The sequence below is a fragment of the Hoplias malabaricus genome, chromosome 18 (genome assembly GCF_029633855.1).
Source record: "Hoplias malabaricus isolate fHopMal1 chromosome 18, fHopMal1.hap1, whole genome shotgun sequence".
NCBI classification, from domain to species: Eukaryota; Metazoa; Chordata; class Actinopteri; order Characiformes; family Erythrinidae; genus Hoplias; species Hoplias malabaricus.
The window spans coordinates 22,528,810-22,553,646 of record NC_089817.1 but is presented as its reverse complement, the minus strand read 5'-3'; the positions used below and the strand labels follow the sequence as shown (position 1 = coordinate 22,553,646).

Below are 24,837 nucleotides of genomic sequence, written 5' to 3'. Positions count from 1 at the left end.
TCAAGTGATTACACAAGTTACAGCTTGTAATTCGCATGTTTAGAGAGTAGCCCAACTTTCCTGGAAATAGGCTTTTAAATAATAATAATAATTATTATTATTAATGAGTAAAAAATGTTTTCCACTGATTTGGGATATTCCTATTTCTGTTAGCAAATGATTGACAGGCAAAATATCAGTGGTGTTTGTGTGACTTGATTTGACAACTTTAATTTCTTCAAACCTTTTTTAAACTGAGATAGAGCTACACTGTAGAGTCTGAGCAGGGGGAAGGGAGAAGTATGCTGAAATTTAACAGTTCCCCAAAGAGACTATCTGATCTTGTTTCCACCCTGTATAGAGAATAAGAGTTCACAAAAAAGTCAGCAAAATAAGCTCAGAGTCACAGCTGTTACAGTGTGATACTCCCATTTTGTAAAACAGTGTGAAAAAAGAAAAAAAAAATCACCTAATTATTCGTACAGTATTATATTAAAAATCTTCAGAAGGTCTTACACAACTTTTAGACAGTGCAGTTTACAGACATTTGGCACTGGAAGCTAATGCAAAGGCTCTGATATCAAACATATGAAGTTGAGGTGCAGAATTCCAGCTTTAATTCAAAGGTATTTATTAATATATCTATGTATTCAAACCATATACACCATGGTAGAGGTCTGCTGGGCTTATACAGCACACACTTTCTGTTCCATTTATTTATTTATTTATTTTAGGAAGTTTTTATATTCAAATTAAGCTTTTTTTGTGGTTTAACTCCGTATAGCTTTCTGTGACAAGTTTATGTCTACAGATGTGATCTGTTTGGCTGTTATAAATTAGTTTTTCTATGAGTTGCTGTGCAATTACACTTAATTTAGGCACATGTGCACTTTAATATTATAGCTATTATATTATTTTAAATTACATGAATTTCTAGTTGATGAAGATTAAACATTGATGAAGTCGTACCTTTAAAACAGAAGGCTCCAAGTTCCTCAGTGGGTAATGGATACTCAGTCTGGTTGATGAAACGGTACATAGTCCGGACCCCCAGCAAGCCTTTTCCACACTGCATCCTGGGCACTGCGATGGGATAGCGTGCGCTGCCGTCTGACAGCCAGCCAAAGTCACAGCGATCTAAACCCTCCCGCCAAGCTGCATGTAGCTGACCCGGAGAGGCCAGAACTGCTCCAAGTTTCTTACACTCCTCAAAAGCCATTTCTAGAGTTAACCTCGTGTTGGCAGGATAAAACACCTCACCTGAAGAACACATACATACACACAAACAATAAATTGCTTACTCAAGGTTGTGCTCTAGCAGAACTCTCTGCCTTGAGATGTCCACTTTATAAGGCGCAACTACATAGCGATGAAAAATTATTTGGCCCCTCTTGTTTTCCTACCATACTGCATGGTGTCTGCTTCTCAAACACAATGTAACTGAGAGAGAGAACATCACGAAACACTGATTGGGTTTACTGAGGGGAATAGATTTGGAAATGAAAAAATACCCTTATATTTTATAAAATGTTATGCCACTTTTAGCAATAGCATGTACAATCAAATGCTTCCTATGACTGGAAATCTTTATAGTATGAATTTGGGATTCTTCTTCTAAATCAGACCTAAAATCACACACTCACACTGTAAACTTAACTGTGCCAGTGTATTCATCTGTTATCAAAGTGTTGTCAAAGTTATCTGCAGCACGCTAAAACACACTCCAACCAGTGTATTCCAGATTGTTCTGCTGTTTGTTCTTTGCCCCAATTGTCAACTTTTTTCCAAAAGTACACTTTAGATTCTGGCTAAAGGTGGGCAAAAGAAGAGCTAAGCAATGAACAGAAAGGCCCACGACTGCTTGGGGAACAGTGATATATACATTCTTTTGCAGTGTTTTAATGTGTTACTGTCCCTGGTGGGGCAGGAAACATGCTTTCAGTATTTGGGCAGTTTGTGACCGAGATTAACTACAGTTATGTCCCCTAAAATTATGAAAAATTAGTTTGTGTGGTTGATAGCTTGTTCTTACTGAGCCTTTTGCCCAAATGCTTAACAACAAAGGAAAAACATTCCTGTTGAGAGTAGAATGGTTTAGTTTATGAAAAGTGATTCAAGGCTTTAGATGCATCGCTAACACTGTGGCATCAGGATACCAGCTTTGGCTGGTAAAAAAAAAATGTTTGACTTCCCAGACAGCTCTGCGGCATGGTCCATTTGGAAGAAATGGAAGCTGGGTAGTTGGAAAGCGCTGTTTGAAATGAATGCAGGGTGAATGCCAGGTCTCAGAAAAGCATAGTGCAGCAGAGAAAGGAATGTCCTTATTTGTCCTGTTTAGAAGTAAAATTTTTTATTCAGAGAATGTGAAGATTGACTATGTGCATGCTGGGCAGTGGCAGACTGTGTGCACACTGTGCTGCTGGAGTTTAACTGGTGCTACATCGCAATTGCCTGTCTGCATTTAATAGTACAGTATAAAAAAATGCAAAAAATTGTGAGAAATCAGGAGTTGCGTTTGCAGAAATAGATATTTACAACATACATCATTTAGAGCATCTGCTCTCTAAGTTAGATTTTTGGTCCACCAAAACAAACAAACAAACAAACAAACAAACAAACAAAAAACATGACAATGTTCTGAATGAACATCCTCCACATCCACAGAACTGTCTTGATTAGTCACCATTGTTTCTTTTTTTCAGTGGATTTTTGCCTTTAGGCATAATCTAATTGCACAACGGATGCTGTCTTCCAAGATTTTCAGCTAAACAGCCAAATTTATATCCCATAAATTAATTTATGTGTTTGATTCAAGCAATGTTATTATTGTAAAGAAAATAATTATAACAGAACTTATAATGAATATGCTTTGTTGAATACATCTTAGGAAAGGTTCCATTATGGCATGTGGCCAGGCCCTATAAAAGCAAAACATCCCCAAACAATAGCATTAACAATACAGTGGAACCTCTACTAACGAATGCCTATGCTAACGAACTCTCCAAGATACAAACCGGGCATCTGAATATTTTTTGCCTCCATCAACGAACCACGACTCTAGAAATGAACCCGAGCCTCCGCCGAGCCGGTGGCTGGAAATGGCCACTGACCCCAATAGGCGAGTCTCCCAGTGCGCCCAGACTTGAGTGAGCGTTTAAGATTAGCAAATTGTAGTTTTAGCAATTTAGCATTAGTGTAAATAGCAGACATTGAAATTCGTGCTAAGTTGAGCAGTATCTATGCTTCGTCTCCCCACATTCACCCGCCTACTCTCTGTTATTCCACCCACCCCCACCTCCCGTCATACAGTCAGTGCCTGTGTTACTCCTCCAGCCAGTCGTCACGTCTTCAAGATAGCGATGTGTAACCACTTAAAATCTTTTTAATTTCTTTTTTATTACTGTTACCACTGTATTTCCTTTTTATTTTTAGTAATGCTACATGTATTTATTTTTACTAATTTAAGAGTTTTGTAAACATGTAGCAGTGCAAAAAGGGTGACTTTCTGGGTGGGCTGGAACACATTAATTGCTTTTCCATTATTTTAAATGGGGAAAATTGACTCGAGAAACGAACATTTCTACTTACGAACCGGGTCATGGAACGGATCAAGTTCGTAGGTAGAGGTTCCATTGTACCATGTTTGACTACAATGCTCTACCTCTTGAGAGTTGTTTTAACATTACCATGTTTCAAAATTGGCTGCATGAATACACTGTCTCTCATTATGTGCATACATTAGGGGTGGGTGATATGGCCTTAAAATAATATCATGATATTTCAGGGTATTCTGGCGATAACAATATCCTTGATGATAAGACAAAACACTGAAAAATACTTGTATTCATTTCAAACACAGACTGACTATTGCAACAAAATACATGTTATATAAATATGAATTAATTTAATTTAATTAAATATACTTAATATGAGCATATTTGTTTGGCGCAGCAGGTAGTGTCGCAGTCACACAGCTCCAGGGACCTGGAGGTTGTGGGTTCGATTCCCGCTCCGAGTGACTGTCTGTGAGGAGTTTGGTGTGTTCTCCCCGTGTCTGCGTGGGTTTCCTCCGGGTGCTCCGGTTTCCTCCCACAGTCCAAAAACACACATTGGTAGGTGGATTGGCGACTCAAAAGTGTCCGTAGGTGTGAGTGAATGTGTGTGTGTGTCTGTGTTGCCCTGTGAAGGACTGGCGCCCCCTCCAAGGTGTAATCTCGCCTTGCGCCCAATGATTCCAGGTAGGCTCTGGACCCACCGTGACCCTGAATTGGATAAGAAGTTACAGAGAATGAATAAATATATTTAATATATATTAATAATATTAAAGACTTCTTTCATTTCTAACATTATACCATGGCTTAATGTACATCATTTTATAACCAAACCACCTCCACAAGCCACTTTTTGGAGCAAATTCCTTCACCTCAGAGCCACTTTCCACCTTACTTCACTGTGGCTAAATGACTCATGTAAACAATGTATGCCGTATTATGGGTAACTGCATGACGTCAAAATCAGAATAGGCCAAAATAATGTTTTTGAATTAAACACAGTGTATATCCTGTTGATAAAGTTTCAAACTATTTAAATTGTGATTATTTGAAGCTGGAGTAAGAGATAAGACAGTTTGTTGAAAAAATACAGAAAAAAAAAACATCCCGAATCAGCCCTTGTTCTAAAGACACTCCCCTCAATCACCAAAATGCACATGCATCTTGATCAGTCTACTATTGTGTTTTACACAGTTCTGTTGGCTGGATAGGTTTAAAACATCTTTAAGAAACAACACAAAATTCAAAAAGTGGCTTCTGAATAGGAAGCTGCCTTCAGTCTTGTCCTGAGGGCGGGCAGTGACTCACAAGATGCTTTAGTGGCGTTTTTAGTCAAATTCTGGTATTTTTCTCCCTCATGAACACCAATTTTTGTGAAAGATACAAGGTCCTTGTGATTTATTAGCTGACTTATCAAACATGATTTTGAGTGACTGTAAATGACACAAACCACAGGCTTTATTAAAGCATCTCATATATAGAGCTCCCTGTATGGAAAATCACTTCCTGCTCTTCATCTGCAGTTCACACAGTGGTGTGACGTCACCTGCAAACAACCTTTTGTTGTATATCGGTGTATATAATGTTATATTATTAAACTACACAACACTATTCTGCTTCTGGGTATAGGAAGTTAACTGAAGTACTTGGCACCTGAGTCTTGTCCACCCAACCCTGTTAGTGCCAGGTGAACACTTTATCCCAAATATTAGATTATGGGAGCTTCATCAGCTGCAGTTTTAACCAGTAAAATGTTATACTAAGATCAGCAATTAATTTAATTAATTTTGGCAAAACAGCAAAAACAACTAGGTAAATGTATCCATGTTTTAAATTAAACTTCAGGACCCCAAAATTTATTCCACAACTGATATCGCAGATGTGATATGTCATTTATGCAATCTGTTCCCAGGATATAGCTTACCGTCAAGTTTGTCCACATAGCAGTACACATCATAAGTTTCTGTGGGATCTCTGAGTCCATATGTTCGAATGCCTGGTCTCCCCATTTTATCCCCATGACAACCCTCCCTGGGCCTTGTTATTGGGTATCTGTTAATAAAAAGTGCTAGTGTGCTTAAAATCACATATAACACATTTGATAATTGTAAATAATGAAAAAATAACTTAATCTTTCAAAAGACATACCTGACTGTTTGGTCAGCCAGCCATCCAGCATCGCATTGGTCAAAGCCATCTTCATAGGCAGCAATTAGCTGTTCAACTGTGGCAATAGTTGCCCCAGCATCTTTGCAAGCTTGTGTGGCTCTTTCAAAATTCAAGTTGTATCTTCCAGTGCTGGCCCGATAATGAAATACAACACCTAGAGGAATAAAAAGAACAGATTCAGCTTTTTTCAGTTTTTAAACATAAGACTTTAATAAACAACTTAGACTCATTGAAAGTAAGTACCTAGCAGTATGTCTTACTACTAAGAAAAAAGGAGGTTGTGACATAGGAGTGTAGCAGTGCTTCATTTAAATTAATAATCAAATGTGTATCTTCTGAATGTGAGCAGTTTTTCTGGTCTCTGGAAAACGTTATTGCCATATAGCTGAAAAATTAACTGTGTTCAGGTTTTCCACATTCATTAGCTCATACTTATAAGAACAATCAATTTGCTCATAGCCATGAACAGAAAACCTTATGTTTAACAGAAAGTTGCTATTTGTAGCATTTGTTGCTAATTGTGGAATTAAAGGTGACATTCACGATTGTACTAATTTAAAAAAATAAATAAATAGATAAAAATTCGGAAGATGTTTACTGACCGTTTGCTAGATCTCCACTCTGGTCTAATGTGTTTATGAAGACCGGTCTCAGTACATGAGTAAATAAACAAATTGCCCCCCAAACATTAAAAATTATAAAAAGGGATGAGGCTATTGTTTATTCCTGGTCTATAGGTGGGTACTATTGGCTTATTGTTGCTGTTTCAGATTATTTATGTAGGAACCCACTCTAAATTTAGGAGGATACTAACTGCATTAAAGTAAACACAGATGGAAGATGCTACAAAACTGAACAAGTTGAGTTACAAATTGAGTTTCTGTGGATAAATCTAACTTCTATACAAGTTAAACCTCAGCCTTGTACAAACAACTGTCCTTTTTCTTCTCAAACATACTGGTCCACATTAAATATGCAGAGCTTTTGAATGTAAACGAACCAGAGAGAACTGTATTTCACCACAATCGTAGATGTTCCCTTTAACTTATGATAATTCATTTGTTTAGTAGAACTTCATTCATTCATTCATTGACTGTAACCGCTTATCCAGTTCAGGGTCATGGTGGGTCGAGAGCCTATCCGGAATCACTGAATGCAAAGCAGGAACACACTGGAGGGGGCTAGTAGGACTTAATAAACAATGAAAATGCACAGCACAGGGCAATGTTTTTGTATCTGAACCAATCAGTTAAATAGACCAGTCATTATTCATTTACAAATTGAAACACAAATAATATAATTTAAACATAAATTATTTTAATACAGTAAGTATTCATTTTATGTATGTTAATATTTTGCTTATTTCCTAACTGCTCCTCTCTGAATCATAGTATTATTTGATGTTAACACTTAAAAGGTCTGATTAACTAATTGCACATTAGATGGGACCATCTATGTTTGTTGGAACTGCAGTTCTCTCTGGTTTGTTTACATTCAGAAGCTCTGCATCCTTTAAGGTAGAACAGTACGTTTGAGGAAAAAAACGACTCGTTTGTACATGGCTGAAGTTTAAGTTGTCAAAATAAAGTCAATAACACCCACCAATGCAGCAGGAATAGAGCAGTATCCTCATTTTGGATTGAACCGAGACAATTTATATATTTTTAGCCATTTACTGACACCAGGGTTTCATAAACACATTAGACTGGTTTTGAGAACTGAGAGCTAGCAAATAGAATAACAGAATATTCTTTTCATAGAGAAGTACATGGTTCAAAAAATTCAAACACAAGGAAGAGCAAGAAAATACTAATTGGGCTCTTTTTTTGTTGGTGAGTCCATAATTTTGTATTTGGTATTTAGTGATTCCATATTTTCATTTCTTCTACATGATTGGGAAAAAATAAGCCATTTATTCATTAATGTATTCATTGTCTGTAACCACTTATCTAGACCAGGGTCACAGTGGGTCCGGAGCCTACCTGGAAGTCATTAATTAATAGAATTTAAACCATAAACCATAATGTTAAACTATTAAACAAAAGTTGTTCTGTGGTGCTTTGCTTGAAAAAAGTGCCGTGATTCCACAATTATTCCTTTATACAGTATTTATATCTATTTTTTTTTTTCAGAGATACTTAATTACTATTTATTATAAATCAGGGCTCACAATATTTTTAGCTTTACAGTTCAGTTCCAAGCTTATTTGAACAGATGCTCATTTAGATATTTCTGGAGGCATGGTTTATTAGGGTCTGATGAAATAAAGGCTGCCTTTGTATAACTGCTTCTAAATAGTGACTAAACAACTGCTCTTTGTTTAAGTGAAATGAAGAATCATTGTGTATTTGAGTTATTCTGAAACCAGCTCATCTGTTATCAAATCTGAACAGAATGATAATTACATGCCATATTACATGCAGTCTTTCTACAATTAATTTTAAAGAGATGAAGCAATATTAATTTGCAGGGTTTGGGCCTTAGAAGTAATCCCTTATCAATGGACTGGGTGTACTATGGTACAGTGTCGTCGTGTATATATTTTTGTATAGTGATTTGATCAGTTGTATTAGCATCCTATAGAGTTTTATATATATATATATATATATATATATATATATATGTACTCCACACAGATCAACCATATCATTATGACTATACTCAAAATCCATTCTCTCAGCTCCACCATCCACGGGGGCAATTTGCAGTTCTAAAATTAAAGATTCTGCACTATTTAAATCTACTGCTCAAATTGTCAGCATCCTACCACCCTCTTCTTCAATGGTCAGGACCCCCAGAGGACCACCAAAGAGCAGCTATGATTGGACAACTCTGGTTGTGGTGGACAATGGTGGACAATTCTCAGCACTGCGATGATTGATGTGGTGGTGCTGTGTATTGCGCTGATACAAGTGGATCAGACACAGCAGGGCTGCTATGAATTTTTAAAGTGTGCACACTCTCTTAAAATGAGAAACATGGCCATGCTCATAACTGACCAATCAACATCTAAACTCATGTTCAGCATACACTGATCAATCAAAACATTACACCAACACAAACTGTACAGCAACAGATGAGCTAGTGTCTCTGATTTTACAAGTGCACCAACAGGGTAGGTGTGCCTAACATAGTGGACAGCGAGTGGACACAATGTTTAAAAAATCCAATAGGGCTGCTGTGTCTGATCCCCTGGTACTAATTAACACACCACCACCACCACCACATCAGTGTCACTGCAACACTTAGAATGGTACCACATCATAGCTGTTCTGTGGTCATGCTGTGGGGGTCCTGACCATTGAAGAATAGAGGACAAACAAAATATACAGATGGAATTCAGTTTGTAATTGTAGAAAGGTGCTCATAATATTATGATTGATCAGTGTGTGTGTGTATGTGTGTGAGTGTGTCTGTGTGTAAAAAGAGAATTTTCCAACTTTAATGTGCATAAACCTAAAATTAATGTAGGTTTATGCTAAATGTTGCCAGGATTAGATGTTATTTGTTGGAAAGAAATGGCTTCCGCTTGCCACCATGTCCCACAGCCCACACATGTGGTTGTGTACTACATGTGAGAACAATCTCCTGTATGCTTCACTACTTGACCAGAAGTTCCTGCAGCTTATTACATGTTGCTCTAGGCCTCTTGGTAGCTGTTTTCATCAATTAAGGGAGTGACCAGGACATTATAAAAATGTCACTGTTGTGCTATATTTTATTTACTTGTTGATCATCAATGTGTTCCATGGTTTGTCTAATGCCTTTAAAAAAATGTTGTACCCTTCTCCTGACTGATACCTTATCATAAATAATTTGATCCCTTTGCAGAATATGATAGGTTTGACCACCTCCTTATTTCTACTAACATTGTACATTCTCTCAGCTGTATTGACCCTTCAGGAGGACTTTGTTGTTCTACATTTACAATTGAAATCCTTTTTTTTTTTGCTCTGCATACTTTGTTTGCCCTCATTCAACCTGTTCTTCAATGGTCAGGAACTCACACAGGACCACCATTTTCAGCACTGCTGTGACACTGATGTACTGATGTGGTGGTGTGATTTCGTGTGCTGTGCTGTTCCATTTGGATCAGACTCAGCAGTTCTGCTGGAGTTTTCAAACACTGTGTCCACATATTCTCCTTTCTTTGGTTGTGTCTGATACACTTGTATCAGCACAACACACACTTGCAACCACATCAATTTTGTTAAAGCTGAGAATGATCCAACATGAAAATCTTACCTGTTTGTGGTGGTCCCCTGGGGGTCCTGACTATTGAAGAACAAGTTGAAAGTGGGTAATCAAGTATGCAGACCAACAGATGGACTACAGTTTGTAACTGTAGAACTACAAAGCGCACAAGTGTGCACACTTATGCAATCACATTATTTTAGCTTTTATTTTTCCCTTTTAAATGATTTTCAGTTTATTTTTTAATTGCATTGCACAGATTGTAAGTCATTGAAATATATCTGAAGTTATTCATGGTCTGATTTGTAAACCTCACAAAAACCTGCCATTTTAATAGGGGTGCATAAATATTTTATATTTATTTTAAATAATAATATTAAATGCCCATTATGTGCAGTCCAGCAATGTGCTACTGCTGAGAAGTACGGCACCAACATATGACAGCTGTGAGTTTATATGTCTGCTACAATATAGTGCCCCCTATGGGCTAATAAACCTTCTGTCAAACTTTTCTTTATGAGGATCATTAAGCAAGTCACTGCTCACGTAAAAACAGATCCCTTCAGCATAGACATAAAAAGCATTCATATGAATTTTAAGTTATATTAAACATGATTCCAGTGTGTGCATCGTCTATATGTGTAATGCAAAACCATAAACACACAAAGACATTAATACATTACTTTGTTCAACATGATTGGTGTGTTTAAGTTTAAATTAAGTTTCAAAATAGTGAAGATTATATTAATATTTTACCATATAAAGGAACACTAGGTATGAGCTGGTATATTTGTTGCTGGGCACCCCCTGCAGTTTCAGATTGTAATGCACTTTTACAGCACTGTCCTGAAATCAAGGGGCAGGGATAAAGGATGTTTTCCTACCCTCCTACAAAAGTTTCATAGTGCAGTTTCTGCAGCACTCAGCCTAGAGTAACAATGACAGAGGCCCTATTCTCTCTATTACAGATCAGCGGAACATCGTAGTGATTTTGGAGCTGTAATTTTAAGGTGTTTAATAAAGTTCTGCACTCTTTAAAGTGATGGTTTTACAGCTATTCCAGTGCAGTGCAAGCATTATATGAACAATATACTTAGAATACTCACCATAAACCTCCAGTGAGACAGTGTCCTGTGTGTCCTCAATGCCATGCATGACCTCACAACGGTACACTCCAGCATCACTTGCCCTTAACTTTACCACAATCAGAGAGGCATCCCCCACATCCTCAGGGTGGCTTGGCACTGACACCCTGCCTTTATACTCTGGCCCAATTTTAATGAACCCATTCTGGGCCACCAGTACTGTGACCTCTATGTCACCTTCCAGCTTTGTCCACTTGATCCGGAGGTGGTCTTCTGGTGCGGGGGAGACAGTTTTGGTAGTAGTGCTCATGGTGGTCAAGCCAGAATTGGGGATATGCACTGGGATTGTGGAAAATTGGCAGGGCAGAACCACTCTTTCGGCCAGAACACCCCATACTGGAGGACTCTTCTCTAATCTCATCTGTTGGCTTGTGTCTAAGCATCGACAAAGCAGTGAGCAATCAAAGCTTTAATGGCAGTACATGACATAAATTCTTTAAATAATAAACAAAAGTCGCATACCACATTTCAGCACCTACTGATCAAGTGACATGATTTGTAAATACACTGAAAGATCAGGAATTGGATTAAAAGTATCTACCTTGTATCTACAGTCATTGTCTATTTTACCAGCTCCACTGAATATACAGGAGCACTTTGTAGTTCTACAAGAAAGTACGTTTCCCTGCATAATTTCTTATCCCCATTTCACCCTGTTATTCAATGGTCAGGACCACCACAAAGCAGGTAAGATTCAGGTGGTGGATCATTCTCAGCCCTGCAGTGACACTGACAGTGCTATGTTAGTGTGGTACAAGTGGATTAGACACAGTAGTGTCGCTCAAATTTTAAAAAAAAACACTGTCTCCACTCACTGTCCACTCTTTTATCCACACCTACCTCGTTGGACCACCTTGTAGATGTAAAAGCAAAAAAATCTTTTTACCACACAGTTTGTGCTGGACATCCACTAGTCCTGGGCAAAAGAAGAGGGCCCCAGGACATTTTTGGCTGGATATTTTGGTTGGAGGCCTATTCTCAGCTCATAAGTAACACTCAGAACTTTAAAAACTTTTGCAGCACTGTGTCTGATCCACTCTTACCAGCACCTCACACACTAACACATCACCACCATGACAGTGTCATAGAGAGTGATCTACCACCCGAATCATACCTGCTAAGTGGTGGTCTTGTGGGTGTCCTTACCTTTGAAGAGCAGGGAGAAAATGAGATGCAATGTGGACTACAGTCTGTAATTGTAGAACTACAAAATGCTCCTGTATGGTCAGAAGAGCTGAAAAAATGTACGATGAATGATATTATAAGTAAGGTGTTCCTATTCCAGTGATCGTTCATAAGTGAAAATATGTATGTGTTGTCTACAGATAAAGCAGACTTTACACACTTTGAAGCACAGTTATCATATATTTGCTCAATTTAATTTATTGATGGGGAACATAGGCCTAAATGTAATTATTGACTAATGGTATTCAAATATTTGCATACCACTGTAGGTCATGGAGATTAAAAATATTTATGTTCCCTAATTTTAAGTAATTCTATCATGGAAAATCAAGCTGAATTTGAATCTGAATTAGAAACTGAAACTGAATTCGTAAAGTCGATTCCACAGTTAACATATTGCTTGTTCCTGTCAGGTCGTAGGCTACACCTCTTTCTAAGCCAAATGCTTTATATTTAAGGTTACACACTGAAATATTGCCTTCAACTTTCGCAACTATTATCGCTACATATCAGAGGAGAAAACAAAGCGCCCACTCAACAAAAAGCTAAACGGTGTGGAAGCCCCTGGAAGCTGCTCCCTTACTTTCTATTCCTAAGCGTTCACTTTGAGGCAGCTTTAGTTAACTTAGGTGTTTAAAGAATGAATACATCATTTTACAGTAAAGTTTCTTCAGATATATACAGTAACCATAAAATAAAAATAAAAAATCAACTCACCCTCATGTGCCGCAGCGCTGCAGAGAAAGACTACCCAGAAGATGTGCTTAAAGTCTACCAACATCTCCATTCTGCGAGGAAATTTTCTTTGTGAAAATCATTAACGAACAGAATAAAATGCAACAGCACCCCCACCCTCCATTCAAAGACATGACACAAGTCGACACAGTTGTGTACGGGGTTTACAGCGAACACATCCCTCACTACTTTCTCTTTCCATTTAAAGTAAATGATTTTAAAAATTAACACATGAGCATATTTTTCGGCCGTTTTTCGTACATTCAATACGCTCCATCGGTAATAACTGTTATATTTGTGAGTATTTATGGCGGGAGAGAGTTGACTCGTTAAAAACAGTTTGAATTAAAAGAGGAAAGGTAGGCTAATTTGCAGCCAATGAACCGAAGGAAAATATTTGACTGACAAAGTATGACCTTTTAATTAAAAATAATATTAGAGCGAATCGCGAATTGAAAAAAAAAGAGGCATGATGCCTGCTAGGTTCGAATTACAGTATAAAGCTGTCTGCAATCGTTAATCCCCATTGCAAAAATAGGTCCTCTACACTGGACTGATGGAGAGGACAAAAAACCGATAACCCGTTTTCCACTGCCACTGAATAAAAGAGCACAGACTCTGTAATAAAATGTTTATGAAATATACTTAACACAAAGTTGATATTCTTCTAGTAACTGAGATTTTTTCCTTAAGCAGTGGGTAATAAGGAGTACAAAATACGATGTACACTTTCTGCATTAGTGATGAAAAGTAGGTGAGCTGTTCTTGAAATAATTATAATGGTAATCATTAAAAACATTACCGTTAATAATTGTTACTCCGGGCAGTCACAATTCCAGTGATGCTTCTTGTTAGAAAAGAACAGAGTAACTCTTCCTAAGCTCCGATGCTCAGACTGAATCTCTGTGAGCTTCCTTCACCGTGGTACCACAGACAGGGATCAAGAAATTCAGCCGGTGGCCAGTTCAAACTCATTTTACACCAACGCTTTCGTCATTCAAAGGAGGTGGGACACGAGAGTCCCACCCCAAGTAGACGTATTCCCCTCTTTTAACACTCCATCGCCTGAAGTACGCATTAGAAGGAAAGGGAATGGATGAGTTTCATCTTTCCATATCGTGGTAAGTAGATATATAAATGAATACATACATAAACTGATCAATCGTATCATTATGACTACCTCCTTGTTTCTACACTTGCTGTCCATCTCTTGGTTTATATATATATTTCTCCCAATCACCCTTTTCATCAATGGTCAGTATGTCCATAGGACACAACAGAGCAAGTATGATTCAGGTGGTGGAACATTCTCAGCCCTGCAGTGACTTTGGCGTGGTAGAGGTGTGTTATTATATTTTGTGTTGCGTTGCTATAAGTGGATCAGACAGAGCAGTGCTGCTCAAGTTTTAAACACTTTGTCCAGGCACTGTCCACTGTTAGACACACCTACCTTGTTGGTCCAACTTGTAGATATAAAGTCAGTGACAGTAGCTCATCTGTTACTGCACGGTTTGGGTTGGTCACCCTCTAGTCTTTCATCAGGGGAAAAAGGACGCTTTAGGCTGGATATTTTTGGTTAGTGGATTATTCTGAATCCAGCAATAACAGCAATAAGGGGTTTAAGAACAAGAGAAGCACTGCGTTGTCTGATCAAAATTTAACAGCACAACACACACTATCAATACGCAAACATATCAGTGTCACTGCAGCACTGAGAATGATCCACCAACCAAATCATACCTGCTCAGTGGGGGTCCTGATAGTTGAAAAAACAGGAAAGCAAAAAAAGTAGCAGAGCAAGAGATGGATTACATTCTGTAATTGTAGAACTATAAAGTGCTTCTTTGGTCAGTGGAGCTGAGAGAATGGACATTGAGTGTAGAAAGAAGTAACATATCCGACAATGACCTAGTAAGGCAGCAGGTAGTGTCGCAGTCACACAGCTCCAGGGCCCTGGAGGTTGTGGGTTCAAGTCCTGCTCCAGGTGACTGTCTGTTAGGAGTTTGGTGTGTTCTCCCTGTGTTCACGTGGGTTTCCTCAGGGTGTTCTGGTTTCCTCCCATGGTCCAAAAACACGCGTTGGTATGAGAATTGGCAAAACAAATGTGTCTGTAGGTGTGAGTGTGTGAGTGATTGAATGTGTGAGTATGTTGCCCTGTGAAGGACCGGTGCCCCCTCCAGGGTGTGGTCCCACCTTGCGCCCAGTGATTCTGGGTAGACTCCGGACCCACTGCAACCCTGAACTGGATAAGCGGTTACAGACAATGAATGAATGTACACCAAGCATATGCCAACTACTTCAGAATTAAGCAAACAGAAAGCATGTCACACATTCTGCTCTTTATTCAGTTTTTAGATCACATATACAATAGCAAAAATATCAGTAATGGTTATCACAATCACATCTCTTCATTCAATAATATAAATGTAAATTTAAATCACATTTTAGACAAATTGTTCTTAATAATATTGAGCTTTGCGGAAGGCAGTCAGAAGTCATCAAACAGGTCATCGGGATCAGGACTGTCTTGGGCAGGCGGCTGGACTTGAGCTTTCCTCACTTCTGCTTTGGCTTCTTCAGGCAGCTCATTCCTGTAATTACAGAGTTAGTGAGCACTGTCAAAATTGCAGAAAGATTACACACATGACAACTTGCAATGGGGAGCATGTGTGGAAGCATGTAATCAACCAAGTCAAAACATAAATTCTGACAAGCTGCTTCAGGTGACGAACAGCAATAACCCAAGACATTTGGGAAATCGCTTACTCCTCTATAATGTTAAAGAAGTCAGAATCACATGCTGTCACATGTATACCAGAATAGACTGGCATTTCAGTAATGGTGTTTTTTGTGTATTTTTTCTTTAGTTTTGTAGTTAAAGGGAATATTTCTGACTGCGGGGACCTGCAGTTCTCTCTGGTTTGATTATGTGCAGTTTGCTGTACAGTTTTCATTGGTGTAATGTTATGATTGATCAGTGTATGCTGAACATGAGTCTAAATGTGATTGGTCAGTTAGGATCATGGCCATGTCCCTAATTATAAGAGAGTGTGCACACTTTAAAAACTGTTTGTGTGTGTGTCTCAAATAATTATACATTCCTCTAAGGTATCCATTGTATTCAGCCTTTATATGGACAAGACAGAAATGTATTTATTTCTATTTGCTGTAATTCCTATAATCTGTGAAATCTTTGTACTTTTCTGTGAGGAGTTATTGGCAGTTGGCATTCACAGGGCATTAGAGAGGTCAGTTATTGGTGTTGGATGATTAGTTCTGGATCACAAACACCAGTGAAAATCATCTACATAAGGCTTAAGAACTTAGTCCTACTGTTCCCCAGTCTAATTCTGAGGAAATTTATACAACTCTTGCCCACCCTTGGCACTGATCATGGATACCACAGGCCAGGGGTGCACAGTTCCAGTCTGGCAATAAACACAGCCTGCAGCTTGATGTCATACAATGAAGATCTTTATAAACGCACAAAAATAATTAGGCTCATGGGGAAAATCAAGATGATTTATAGCTTTGCTGTCTTTTTAAGTTTTGAGAATCAGATACATTTCAAGCAAAACCTTGAACAGTGGAATGCCAGTATACACATGGAAATGAGAACAGACAAATGCACCACAGGAAGAAAGGATATAAAAAAGGGAGAGTTTAAAGGATTCTGGTTTTAATGATGCATGCTTACTGATTAACACATACACCAATCAACCATTATGTTTCTACACTCACTGTCCATTCTATCAGCTCCACCCTCCACACAGGAGTACTTTGCAACTCTACAATTACAAACCGTAGTCTGTTCTGTTGCTCTGCATACTTTGTTTGCCACCTTTCAACCTATTGTTCAATGTTCAGGGCCATTTACAGACATTGGGGCTTTGTAAAGACATTAGACTGGTTTCCCATGCAAACAGACTGGAGAGCAGCAAATGGTGAGGAAACCTCCTCAGAGGTTTATAAAAAGTGTTTTTTGATAAAAATTGTGAATGTCACCTTTAGTAGTGAAGTAATCTTATGGTGATAATAGCCATGTTTTTTTTTTTTTTTTTACGTTTTACGTTTGCTGATCATTTTCAAATATTTTCATTAATTTTTAATGCAAAATTAAAAAATACTGAAAAACTAAAATATATTTATACAGTGTGTTGTGATAACTTGTGTGTCTGTCTGAAGGGAAATGTAATAAAGTGTAAGCATAATGTTAATGCTCTTTGAGAACACATTTGAATAAGAAGATGCAGCTGTAATTAATTGCTCCTATTGAACAAATGAAATCCTGATAGATCTGATATTATAGCTGTGTTGTTAAAAAATGTTTTGCAGTTTTCTGTTAATTATGTTTTCTGGGACAGTCATGCATCCAATCGAGCAGTACATAAGGATATGTGCAAATGGACTCCAAAGATACAGTAAACGCATGGCTTGTTCAAGGGGTTTTCCTGTTGTACATCTGGAAGTCATTGCTCACAGACACTGTATCTACGGCAACAAAACTCAGCAGTCCACTGAGCATTTACTTAAAACTTAACTGTGCAAAGGGTTGCAGAGAATACTGTGAACTAAAGTTTGCAAGTGCATCTGTTTGGAGTAGGTGGGTCAGATTCCAACTAGACGTTCACATATGTTGCTCTGTGGTGTGTCATGCTTTGAAATTATTCTTATACCTTTCTGTTTCAAACTGTAAAAAACTGTGAAACTACGTGTTAGTATTTTTATTTAGAAGCAGGAATAAAAAGACTGCTTTTTATTTATGGGAATCACATTCATATCAATATGAACTTGGACTGAACACATCGTTGCTGTATATGCATGCCAGGCCAGTGATGGAGAAGACAAGAAAAAAATTAAATGTCATTTTTAAATGCCAAATCTCAAACTATTCTTTTGTGTCACAGACACAAATCATACTACATATGTCATGGTAAAAATCAATGACTCAGGAAAGTATTCAGAATAAGTGTTCTAGCCAAACTTGCTGCTTTATAAATGAATTACAACCAAGTGATTCTTCTCAGCATTATGGAAAAAAGAGAATAATTTGAATATTGGCTTTTATCGGAGCAGATGTGCATGGCACAGTGTCTTGCCAGCTGTGTGAGATTCTCAGTCAAGCTCACTGACACACAGATCCTTGTACTGTGTTCATAAAAGGCCCGTATTATGGCCTTCTGTGCTTTACATAATATACGACAAGGGCTTCGGCCAGCTCAGACTTCAAACGGTCCAGTTACTCGCATCGTAATGTCCTTACAACAAATGTCTGACAAGGACACAAGGATTTGCTCAATTTTATGGCTCAGCAAGACAGTGGATTTCAATAAAAATTGTGGTTTAAAATTATCTTTAAATGTTTGAATGTCTATATTTGCTCTTCATCTTCATCATAATGTAGAAAATATTAATATTAAATAAACACACTTTCTCAGGATCTAAATCCCTAATGTAGGTATTACACTATTGCTCAATATTAATGTTGATCCATCTGGGAGATATTAACGCTCAAATAAAAAGTTAGAACACTGACAAGGAGTTCCACATATTTTCCAAATATATAAATAAAGCAAAATAAGTGGGTGGCATCCATTAGTTGTAGAAAAAGTCCTGGCAAATGAAAACAGGTTTAAAAAAACTCTGATTTGCACACAGTAAAAAAAGAACTGTGGGAAAATCGTGTCTGCTTGAATGGCTATAGGAACAGCATAAGGTATCATCCAAAATTACATGCAACAGACAAAAGAGAATTACACAACTGGGAATATGACTAATATTCACAATCCAAAAGTCTACTCTCTCAGAGATTTATAGTTTTTGGGACACAGTTTCAAGTTTTGCTGAAATTAATGCACTGTAGCCCTCACAATATGTGAGTGAACTCAAGTTCCAACACTTTTAAAAGCAAATACTATAGCTCCAGCCAGTTTTCTAATGGGACAAAGTGCATTTAATATATAAAATATACCTATAATGTTACTGTCTAGGTCTGTACGATCAAACGTGTAGTATTATTGCCACACGTGACTATAATATACATTATGAAAAAACATGTCACATGAACAGTGCAAGAGTGACATTTACATAGGCACAAAATAGTGTTAAAACCCAATAGGTGCCTCTTAACACTAGATATGAACCTTTTTTGACAGTGTATAGAAAAAGAAGAAACATTTAAGTAAGCTTTCACCACAATTTCTAGCTAGCCTGTAAAAATGCTACAAGTAATAAGATGTATTTTTATACTCATTTAAAAATATATATATGTAAATAATTAAAGGTTACTGTGACCATAAGGAACTTTTCCTCACTGTCTGTAACTGCTTGTCCAATGCAGGGTCGCGGTGGGTCCGGAGCCTACCCAGAATCGTTGGGCACAAGGCAAAAACACACCCTGGAGGGGGCGCCAGTCCTTCACAGGGAGACACACACATATATTCACGCACACACTCGCACCTATGGAGACTTTTGAGTCACCAATCCACCTACCAAAATGTGTTTCCGTGGGAGGAAATCGGAGCACCCAGAGGAAACCCACACGGAAACAGGGAGAACACACCAGACTCCTCACAGACAGTCACCCGGAGCGGGACTTGAACCCACAACTTCCAGGTCCCTGGATGCTGAATGCTGACTGTTAGTCTAAAAGCTTTACGCTGATTAAGGTCACGATGGGTCCGGAGTTGACCCAGAACCAGCAACACGTCTGCCATAGTGTTGATGTCATTGGGTGAATTTATTATGTTTGTTAAGAGGTCCATAGCCTCCTTAATCTGGGTCTGGGCTCTGGGTTCCATTTAATGTGGCCAACTGGGATTTCCATTTCTTAAGAAAATACCCGCACACAGGGGATGGGCATAGTTGACTATTAGCGAATCAGAATTTCTGTAGGTCTTTCAGAAAACACAACCATTAAACTCTCACACATTTACTATCAAAGTCTGTTTCATTTTTTAGTGTGAGAGGGTTTGATGCTGAGTGTGTAAGAGGAATGATGATGTGTATGAGAGGGTTGATATTGTGTATGAGATGACTGCCAATGTGTATGAGTGGATTTATAGTGTATGTAAGAGGTAAGTCTGAAATTTGACCTAAACGGCCTCTTATAGATGTGTTAGTGTGTGTTGTGCTGGTACAAGTGGATCAGACACAGCAGTGCTGCTGGAGTTTTTAAAACCCTGTGTCACTACTGGACTGAGAATTATCCACCAACCAAAAATATCCAACCAACAGCTTCCTGTGGGCAGCGTCCGATGTCCACTGTTGATGGATTGATACTACTGCAGTGCTGAGAAAGATCCCCCACCCAAATCATACCTCCTAACCACTGAAGAGTAGGGTGAAATGGGGATAAGAAAGTATGCAGAGAAACAGGTGGACTACAGTTTGTAACTGTAGAACTACAAAGTGTTCCTCTATGATAAAATGGACAATAAGTATAGATATAAGATTTAGCATATAATGCCTATAAATTGCCCTTTCTGAATTGGACACACAAGTAACCAAATATTTTTCTCTGTTATAGTCCGTATTAGCATTTTTAGTGAATTTGCTGGATGCAGAGGTAAAAGTGTTTTACCGTGAGCTCTTTGTCGGCTCCACAGCTGCTTTCTTGGGCTGAGACTCCTGATGTTGTAGATGACGATGGCGGCGTTTACGGCTAGGTGCCACATCTGTGATATCATTTAGGCTCTCGTCCATTGGATTCCTTGCCAACACTTTAAAACACAGACATTTAAGTTACCAAGTTAGAGGATTCTGTGGTAATAATCAAATCAGAAGACCAACCATAAGCAATTCATCACATATTTAAAAATGACTCCTGATTAATAGGTTAAATAGGTTTTTTTATTGACTTTTATTGCTTCTGGGGCTTGTAGTCAAACCATAATTAATATAATTAATAATTAATAATTAACCATAATTAATATAGCAGCAGGCTCAAAGATTATTTGAGTAACCAGAGCACCCAGAGGAAACCCACGCGGACACGGGGAGAACACACAAACTCCTCACAGACAGTCACCCGGAGCGGGAATCGAACCCACAACCTCCAGGTCCCTGGAGCTGTGTGACTGCGACACTACCTGCTGCGTCACACTTTTTCTTTGACTGAAAGCACAAGCCAATTATATTAAAAATAATCACGTGACAGCTCTGAAAATAATGACAAAATATAAATTAATCATATTTGCCATTTTGTCCATACAAGCACAATAAAAGTTATATTAGATATTATTACTATTTTATGTGAATATACACTCTATACATATTTTAAATATATATATATATATATATATATATATATATATATATATATTGTAAATATTATCTTATGTGACTAGGGGCAGTGAGCACACACACAAACACACCTCAGCACCCAGGGAGCTGTAGAATATTAGGTGTCTTGCTCAACACTTCAGCCATAAATGTTAAGGGAGAAAATAAACACTGTTCTTTCACTACCATTGTCCCCTGATGGAGCAGGAAAAATGGAGGCAATGGCAGTGAAAGAACAGTGCTTATTATCAATCTACGGATTGAAGTGGCAACTTTCCTGTCCCAAACGTGCATGTGTGTGCATTGAATGTTGAGTGTTGATTGTAAAGTGTCCTTGGGTTTCTAGAAAGGGACTATATAAGTGTAGTGTTAAATAAATAAATAAATAAAAATAAACACACTTCTAAACCAGGCCTGAAAACTGCTCTGCTCATAGTGATCCTGACCATAACATGAATCACAAACAAACTCATATATATGTACTTTAGATATTTCAGAATAACCGCACTCCACCTTGATTGGTAGACTTTGAGAGTGATGTTTCTGGATAATCGTTCCTTTCCTCATCTGTTGTGCTCCCATAGTCACTCTCTTCTTCAGGTTTGTCCTCTTGCAGGCCACTTCCTCCACTGTCAGTTACTCCTTTCTTCCTTCTAAGAGAAGAAGTCAAAATATCAGAGATATACACGAACACATACACACATATATGTGGCCAATGAATGGGCACAGTGTTTAAAAACTCAATAATGGTGATCTATTTGAACCAACACAACTCGGACTATAATGACACTAACATATCAATGTAACTGCAGTGCAGTGAATGACCATCCACCCCAATAACACATGCTCTGTGATGGTCCTGACCACTGAAGAAGAGAGAAGTATGTTGGACATACAAGGAATTTGTCTTGGTGAGGTCTGCATTGAGAATAGTAGTGAGACAGAGGTGTCTAAACTTCCAGCAGAACTATTGTGACTGATCCACTCAGACCCAGCACAACATAAACTATATACATCAGTCAGCCATAAAATTATAAGCAACTCCTTGCTCCTTGTTACTAAATTCACTGCCCATTCTCTCAGCTCCACTGGAGCAATTTGCAGTTTTACAGTTTCAGAGAAGATAAATTTTTTTTGCTCTACTCTGCATACCATCTGCCAGAATTGTTTGCCCCCTTGCCATATATATACACACACACACACACACGCACATCCTTCATCTTAAAGGCTGTACCATATTCTCATAATTCAAGATTTTGTATGTGATGTCACTGAAATGCTTCTGTACCTCTGCTTTTCTTCTTCTACTTCGTCTTGTAGTTTCTTGTTCCTCTCCTGTAAGGTGCGGATCTTGGCTTTTTTCTCATTGAGGACAAGCACAAATCGGCGGTACAGATCATTTTCCAAAGTCTCCTTTCCTTTGACATACCTCTCCAATCTGTGAAGTAAAAATGTTTATGTATATTAATATACATTTTTCATATGGCACTTTATGGAGGAGTCTCTCTCTGGTAAAGGTATTTGAGAAATTTGGCGTGTTCTCCCAATGTCTGTGCGGGTTTCCTCCAGCTGCTCCAATTGTCCACTCTCTCATAATCCAAAAATAATAATAATAATTTTCCATAGGCGTGAGTGTGTGACTGACTGTTTAAATGTGTGATGTATCTGTGTAGGACCCCCCTGTGACCCTGACCAGAATGAAGCCGTTAAATCCAGTAAAAATCTAATCCTAATTTTGAAGGATTATATTTATTTTACTTCATACTTTTTCCCTGAAGAGATTATTTCAATATGGACCTGTGCTTTTTACATCAAGTTTGATAGGCTTTAAAGACCACAAGCAAATTCTAATCAAAATAGCAATATCAGATTCTAACACATGCTCAAGAAGTCTTTTCCTTGGATGATGCTTTCAGTGTTCAACTGCAAATATGATATTACCATGGCTATTCGCAGCCAACATAGTCAATATTTCCTCCTCTTTTGGGTCATAATGAAATATTGCTTCATACAGTGGCACATGCAAAATGAATGTTTCCCCTATTCTTAAAAAAAAAACATTTCCTTTGCTGATTTTCAGCTCTTTAAAGACTATGATTCACCATGGAAGAAAAGGAACCTTGAGAGTTATGTGTGTTTATATTTCCCTAGCAACAACACAGGAAAAGTAGCATTACATAAGTCAAATTACTACTGGTGAAATCTTGGAATGTTTTGCACAATACCACTATATATCATATAAAAAACAAACAAACAAAAAACCTTTAGAAAGTGATTTTTAACTTGTAACTTTTATAACTGAAATATGGGCCAGAAAGCCATATGCTAAAATAATCAAGAATATGTTTTTATTTACATTTTTTTCTTTTATTTAACTGGTAATAGTTACAAGGAAACTATTTTCAGTGTTTTGTTTGACTACATTTATTTCATCATTAAAAATAAAATTTTGAATTTCATGATTGCAACACACTCAAAAAGTTGTGATACTGGCAAAATAAGAGTGAAAATTTGATCAAATATTCAAATTTGCTTTGAAACATTAAAAAAAACTTATTTTTTAATTAAGAATAAAAAAAAGTGTATCCACAAAAGGCTTTGCAAGACAACACAGGTCATGGAATTGAAAACCACTGTTGAACGTGGCTGCCTATCTAACCCTCAGACTGCATAATAATATATATACATAAGATATGTCATGCTACTGTTACAAATATAACCACATGGTCATTTAACACAGTCATCCACTGTATCAAGAAATGGAAGATGAAAATGTATTACACAAAGAGAAATCCATACATCACTTCTGTGCAGAAACACTTCAGAAATCCCATCTCAGATAATCTGAAAGATAGTGGGAGTCCATGTTCATATGAGTCCATGTTTCAGCTTGTCTTCAGACAAAACACATATGTTAATTTCTGTGTTCAAAAGACAAATGGGATCAGCCAGACTGCTAATAGTGAAAAGATTTAAAGCCAACACCTGTCTGGGGGTTCAAAGGTTCCCACAACATTGGCAACTTACATAATTATGAAAGTACAATTGACACAGAAATTAATATTAGGATTTTGGAAAGACATATGCTGCCATCATGATGACATCTTTCCTGGGAAGACCTGAGTGGTTATTTCAGAAAGACAAAGCAAACACCTCATCTTGCACATGCTACTACAACTGTGGCTTTGTAGACAAGATATACATGGGTTTGCTTGACTTGCCTATATTCTATATCTGATTCTATATCACCTGTGGTACATGTGTACAGGTTTCATGTGTACTCTCTGTTCCTAAATGATATAAAAGTGTAATTAAAACACTGTCACAACTGCAGTGATTACATACATATTGGTCAGGGAAAATACTAAAAATGTTTTATTTGTACTTTAACAAACAATAGATTCTGGTATTTATTCCATTTTACAAAAAATCCCAACTATTCCAGAAAACCAGAGGATATTTAGTAGTTCACAAAATACACTGAAGACCACAGCATTTCTTTTGAAATTTCAGTCAGACTGTCAAGTGCTTTAAATTGCAAGCATGCTTTACCATATGCTTCCAGGCTAAGTGTTTTGAAGACCTTGAAAAATGAT

General features: G+C 37.7%; 2 protein-coding genes across 3 annotated transcripts in view; both read right to left on the bottom strand.

The window, feature by feature from the left end:
- Positions 1–13,893, bottom strand: part of vcanb (versican b) — a 42,621-nt gene extending 28,728 nt beyond the window's left edge. For both annotated transcript variants that reach the window (XM_066650825.1, XM_066650826.1), the window contains exons 1-6: positions 13,761–13,893; positions 12,941–13,011; positions 11,000–11,413; positions 5,679–5,853; positions 5,455–5,582; positions 949–1,239 (exon numbers count right to left, since the gene is read on the bottom strand). In XM_066650825.1, coding sequence (XP_066506922.1) covers positions 949–1,239; positions 5,455–5,582; positions 5,679–5,853; positions 11,000–11,413; positions 12,941–13,010 — 1,078 coding nt within the window. In that variant the 5' untranslated portion in view covers position 13,011; positions 13,761–13,893. The remainder of the gene's footprint in view (positions 1–948; positions 1,240–5,454; positions 5,583–5,678; positions 5,854–10,999; positions 11,414–12,940; positions 13,012–13,760) is intronic.
- A 1,408-nt stretch (positions 13,894–15,301) lies between these two features.
- Positions 15,302–24,837, bottom strand: part of xrcc4 (X-ray repair complementing defective repair in Chinese hamster cells 4) — a 24,007-nt gene continuing 14,471 nt past the window's right edge. Inside the window, exons 5-8 of the mRNA XM_066651298.1 lie at positions 22,530–22,679; positions 21,755–21,894; positions 20,541–20,679; positions 15,302–15,549 (exon numbers count right to left, since the gene is read on the bottom strand). Coding sequence (XP_066507395.1) covers positions 15,447–15,549; positions 20,541–20,679; positions 21,755–21,894; positions 22,530–22,679 — 532 coding nt within the window. The 3' untranslated portion in view covers positions 15,302–15,446. The remainder of the gene's footprint in view (positions 15,550–20,540; positions 20,680–21,754; positions 21,895–22,529; positions 22,680–24,837) is intronic.